General features: G+C 46.1%; 1 protein-coding gene across 1 annotated transcript in view; it reads left to right on the top strand.

Annotated features, from left to right (window-relative positions):
• Window positions 1-3,341: 3,341 nt before the first annotated feature.
• Window positions 3,342-6,010, top strand: part of LOC139756759 (UPAR/Ly6 domain-containing protein crok-like) — a 44,288-nt gene continuing 41,619 nt past the window's right edge. The window contains exon 1 of the mRNA XM_071676516.1: window positions 3,342-3,498. Coding sequence (XP_071532617.1) covers window positions 3,435-3,498 — 64 coding nt within the window. The 5' untranslated portion in view covers window positions 3,342-3,434. The remainder of the gene's footprint in view (window positions 3,499-6,010) is intronic.

Raw genomic sequence — 6,010 nt, forward strand, 5'->3', positions numbered from 1 at the left:
GAGAAATGGACTTGGGTGCCGAAGACATGGCTCACGTATACATAACACTTGGTAAGCCATTATTACAAGTCGAAGAAGAAAGGGATCTTGGAGTCATTATTAGTAGTAATGAACTGAGACACAGGGGAAACAATGCTTAGTATACAATAAAGCCAACAGGACGCCAAGATTCATAGCCAGAAATGGAAACTACGAAATCAGGGTACAGTATTGACCTGTATTACGTCGCCCTGGTTAGACTTCAGATGATACACGTTCTGGTCAAAGATGGAGTAAAACTGGAACGAAATCAAAGAGCAACCAAATTCATCCCATCGTTCAGAAATAAGTCGTATGAGGAGAGAGAGAGAGAGAGAGAGAGAGAGAGAGAGAGAGAGAGAGAGAGAGAGAGAGAGAGAGAGAGAGAGAGAGAGAGAGAGAGAGAGAGAGAGAGAGGAGAGAGAGAGCCACAGACGTCAGGTCCTACTGGCGCTGGTTTTGTAAGCAGTGGTGCTGGGAGGTGTGGAGCCATCTGTAGTGTATGGCCCTCCGTGGTGTACTGATTAGCGTTCCTGACTGGGACACAATTTTACGGGCCGCCCGGGGTGCAGTGTATAGGTCCGAATCCTGGGTTGCGGCAGTCGGTCCACAAATCAACCCAGCTGTTCATCCACCCCCACGGTGCTCAAGCTGTCTGTTCCTGCCTGCTGGGTGGAGCCCCGCTTCCCCGCTTGCATCGCTGGGTTTTTATTGTTCCTGGCGACACAGTGGTAAAAAAATTTTCATGTATGTGTTTTATAATCCAGCCCCTGTCGAGTGTGGATGCCCCTGGATGTATGAGGTGGGTGTATTGAGTGTGGATGCCCCTGGATGTATGAGGTGGGTGTGTCGAGTGTGGATGCTCCTGGATGTATGAGGTGGGTGTGTTGAGTGTGGATGCCCCTGGATGTATGAGGTAGGTGTGGTGAGCATGGATGCCCCTGGATGTATGAGGTGGGTGTGTTGAGTGTGGATGCCCCTGGGAGTATGAGGTGGGTGTGTTGAGTGTGGATACCCCTGGATGTATGGAATGTATGAAAATTAAAAAACGAGAGGGGAGGATTTCCAGCCCCCCGCTCCCTTCCCTTTTAGTCGCCTTCTACGACACGCAGGGAATACGTATATATATATATATATATATATATATATATATATATATATATATATATATATATATATATATATATATATTGAGCTATCGGGACCTGAACATACAGGAGGGTGAAAGGCGTGCAAGGAATAGAGTGAATTAGAACGAAGTGGTATACCCAGGGTCGACGTGCTGTTAATGGACTGAACCAGGGCATGTGAAACGTCTGGGGTAAACCATGGCAAGGTCTGTGGGGCCTGGATGTGGACAGGGAGCTGTGGGTTTGGTGCATTACACATGACAGCTAGAGACTGAGTGTGAACGAATGTGGCCTTTGTTGTCTTTTCCTAGTGCTCCCTCGCGCGCGCGCTGTGGGAGGGGGAGATACTGTTTCATGTGTGGCGGGGTGGCGACGAGAATGGATGAAGGTAGCAAGCATGAATGTATATGTGTATATGTATATGTATGTATACGTTGAAATATATAAGTATGTATATGTGCATGTGTGGACGTGTATGTATATACATGTGTATGTGAGTGGGTTGGGCCATTCTTTCGTCTGTTTCCTGGCGCTACCTCGCTGACGCGGTAAACTTTGATCATTATTATAATTATGATGATAAATAAATTAATATATATATATATATATATATATATATATATATATATATATATATATATATATATGATTATTATTATTATTATTATTATCATTATTATTATTATTATTATTATTATTATTATTATTATTATTTACTTAGTATGTGATTGGGGGTCAATTTAAAGGTTCAATAAGTTTGTGATGATATGGACAGTTTAAAACTTCCGGAGCCTCTGTTGTACAGGCTCTTTTTCCCTTGGCCACGTTTTCTTCTAAGGTTAATTATTCCCTCCACAATTTTTCCCTTGGTCAGTCTGCGAGGGAAACTTCGAGAAAGTTTCCGTTGCCGTAAACTAACTTATTTCTTGTGTATTTCATTCATATCTTGGGCTGGGGGTCCTTGGTTTATAAGATGTCTGTCTGTCCGTCTGTCATGAGTTCAGCTAATCAATAATTTCTATTTTTTTTGGCTATAATAACATAATTTCCTCAGACGTAACTTTGAACACGGCTTCCCACGTGTTCAAGACAAGTGTTCACCGAGCCGAGGTGTCTCGCGGGTGTTTTTACTTAAAAAGAGTCCTGGCGGTGTTCACACAGCTTTGAAATGGCTAAACTATCTCCTATTATCTGGTTAGGTTGTTTGGCCATAACAACTCTCGACCACCAGGTCGTCTAACGCCTGACAAGCTCCACCAACAGAGAATATATTGAAACCCCTTCGTCAGTAGCCCGTCCCTATCCTCGTCGACTGGCGACATCTGGCATCTCGGACCGTGTTTCAAATTGCCTTGCATCAACGGCTTATGCCTCATCACTCGGCATATTCCGTTTTCTTTGCCTTCAGCACTCAACCTGCATTCTTATTTCTCCTTGTGTGCATCCCGAAGTGTTCCCAAGGACCAGCTGATGGAGTTGATGCGAATGGAAATAAATAGTCTTATATTTTGTGGACATGAGAAATGGGTCAGTGTTTCGGATCAAATTCGCTTGCCATTTCGTCTCTTGTCATGTAAAAATACACTAATGTTCCCCTGTTACTCTTGATAAACATTTTGTTTTCATTATGACAAGACTGAGCAAAGAAGCGGATTAATTAATGAATTGATCCATCCCTGAAAATCTATTCTATCATCTATTCTATCTACTACCTCGCTGTATACAGAGGCATATATGAAAATTAACTGTTCGAAAGTAATTCATTCGCAACCAATGGATGATCAGGTTAAACTGTGGACGTTAGGCAAGCCGTGTAGTGAGATTCTAGAAGTCTCTATCAAGTAAAAGTAATCAATTTATATTTCTAGAAGTCTCATCAGGCTCAGCAAACGGGTCCTGGCTGATGCCTCTCACTATAAGGTCAACTTTTGGGCTCATATTCAGCCGGTGAGGGGGATCCTGCGCGCGCAGCTTTAAAATGCGTTCTAGAAGTAAACATGTCGGCAGTTTACTTATCCTCGAAATGTCGCTAGAAGCATTATTAAATGTTGGCATATAAACGTAATGTATGTCTTTCAATAGAATGATTAAAAATTAGAGATATTTAAAGGTTGGTGATAAAAGGGCGAAAAGGCAAGAGTGTTGCGCGGATTAGGCTGCACGTGAGCCGGTGTTTTATCGATCTCGGGGAAGGAAGGAGTTGGTGCAGAGAGAGGTGGTAGGACGCGCTGTGAACACTGGGTGTTGGGTTCCTATTCGGAAAATTTTTTAAAAGCTTAGACAAAAATGAACAAGTCTCTCTTCGGTTCTGCCGTCCTGGTGACCCTCCTGGGCCTGCTCGTCCGACAAGGTAAGAACCGACCAACGGGTAATGGGTTCAAAATTATCCAGTTAAGTTGTGGTGTAGCTAAACCTCTTCGGGTGAAGAAATTTTTTTTACGATGATGATCCTCCGTCTTTTTCGTTTCAAATGAATCCGTGACTTGATTTAGGGCTATGACTGAGATTAGATAGAAGATAATCTAAGATTTATTTATTGTGTGTATGTGTGTGTGTGTGTGGAGGGGGTCGTTTTAAAGGGCATAGGGAAGATAGATGGATGCACACTTGAGTGGTCTAGTTTGTTGTTGTTTTGGTATGCAAAGGTATGCGCATAGACTTGATGTCCAGCGCCAGGGGGTGTTGGGGGGGGGGGGTGAAACCTAATGTCGTTAGCCGCCCATTTTGTTCAAGACGCCTTTTTTTTAATGTGTCGTTGACCGATAAAAGCCATATATGGGGAAACTGTAGCCCAAAAATAGATAAATAGATAAATGTATAATTGTGTCTAGTTGAGGTTGTGGGGTTGTAGTGATGTGACCCACGGTAGAGGTTGTTGCCTCAAGCAAGGGGGGGCGCGGTCAGGGGGGGGAGGGGCAAGGAGAACCGGGTCACCGTAACGAGCATAAACCAGCCTTATGGTCAGTGTCGAGAGAGGTCATTAGGAGGGGCCCAGGTTTAAAAGGCATGGCTCATTACCCGTGACTGTGTCCTTTAAAATTCAACGTTTTTTGGGGGGGGTTGTGATGGTTGTGATGGTTGTGGTTGTTGTGGTTGTTGACGAAGTTTGCCTTAGTCCACCAAATGACGATCAGTTGTATGTGTGTGTGTGGGGGGGGGGGGGTGTTGTTGGGTGTTGCACGTGTGGTGCCTTGCGTCATAGCGCGTGTAGCGCAGCCGCGCCACACTCGACCAGTCCCTCCTCTCTCTCTCTCTCTCTCTCTCTCTCTCTCTCTCTCTCTCTCTCTCTCTCTCTCTCTCTCTCTCTAGCACACGTACGTCCACCGGCCGGACGCACTAGTTTTCCTTGAGCTGTGCATGACAGAGCCAGGCGTCGGCTGTGGCGTTCGTCTTCCCCCACCCACACCCTCGTCCTCACCCTTACCCCTTAACCCTACCCTAACCACCACCACCTTCCCCCTCCACACCTCGTCCTCACCCTTACCCCTTAACCCTACCCTAACCACCACCACCTTCCCCCTCCACACTTCGTCCTCACCCTTACCCCTTAACCCTACCCTAACCACCACCACCTTCCCCTCCTTCCCCCCATGTTACCGATGCATGTTCAGTTGCTTTTCAGTTTCATTCCTTTTTTTTTTTACCCCTTCCCTCCTCACCCTCGTCGACCCCCCGTTACCTTACCTTCCTATACACAAGGGTCATGATCGGTCAGGGCGACACACACACACACACATACACACGAGGGTCGATGGTAATGTTGCATGACGGATGAGAACACACGGGTAGGAGGATATAATTGTGGGTTGGTTTAGGTTCGTCGAGAGGGTGGCAACATAAGTCTGCTCTCCTTCTCCCTTACCTTAATAAACTTGACAAATTAATGGAGGAGAAGGGTGTTGTATGACTGACTGGGGGGGACAGGGTGTGTGTGTGTTTGGGGTGTGTGTGGGTGTGTGGTTGGGTGTCTGCTGGCTTGCCAGTCAACCCCCACTCGTAACCACCTCCCTCCTCTATCGCCATAGCGTTTACCACGGGCTTAAAGCTGCAGCCACGGGTGCCCTGACAGGGTAGTTTAGGATGGGTTGGTCAATTCTTCTTTTGCCAGTTTTGATTCGTCGGTGTGACTGCCGTATGTAAACATACGTTTGAATCCTTTCCCCGTTATAATATTATATATATATATATATATATATATATATATATATATATATATATATATATATATATATTGCCTTTAAGGTTCATTTGATAGACCTACCTACCTATCCTGTAGGCAAGGAAGGCCAGCAGGTTTCGCAAAGCTTAAGCCGAAGCCATATGACCGAACACGACCCGCCCTGTAAGGCGCTGTCCACTGGTTAGCAAATTCGTTCGTCAAATTATTGCAGACTCGTGATAAATCTTGTTGATAAACCAGATAATTGAGGCTAAAGCTTGTACCGCCTTGCATAGAAGATGACGACGGTCGCTGCTATAGGGGGAAAGTAGGTCACGAGAAGAAGTTAGGCCTATACAAGGATAATAGGCATAGGAGCTAGGCTGTGGGATGGCCAAGGTAGCAGCAGAATCTAGGCCACGGGAAGCCTAGCCTAGGCTGTGCGGAGGCCTAGCACCAAACCTAGGCTACGGAGGCCAGCTACCTGAAGGCGGGTCTAGCTTTCAGAAGGTAGGCCACGGTAGGCCAGGCAACCAGAAGCTAGGCCAAGGTAGTCCAGGATGCCGGAATGTAGGCCACGGTAGGCCAGGCAACCAGAAGCTAGGCCACGGTAGGCCAGGCTACCAGAAGCTGGGCCAGGTAGGCTAGGCTACCAGAAGCTGGGGCCAGGTAGGCTAGGCTACCAGAAGCTGGGCCAGGTAGG

The sequence above is a fragment of the Panulirus ornatus genome, chromosome 23 (genome assembly GCF_036320965.1).
Source record: "Panulirus ornatus isolate Po-2019 chromosome 23, ASM3632096v1, whole genome shotgun sequence".
NCBI classification, from domain to species: Eukaryota; Metazoa; Arthropoda; class Malacostraca; order Decapoda; family Palinuridae; genus Panulirus; species Panulirus ornatus.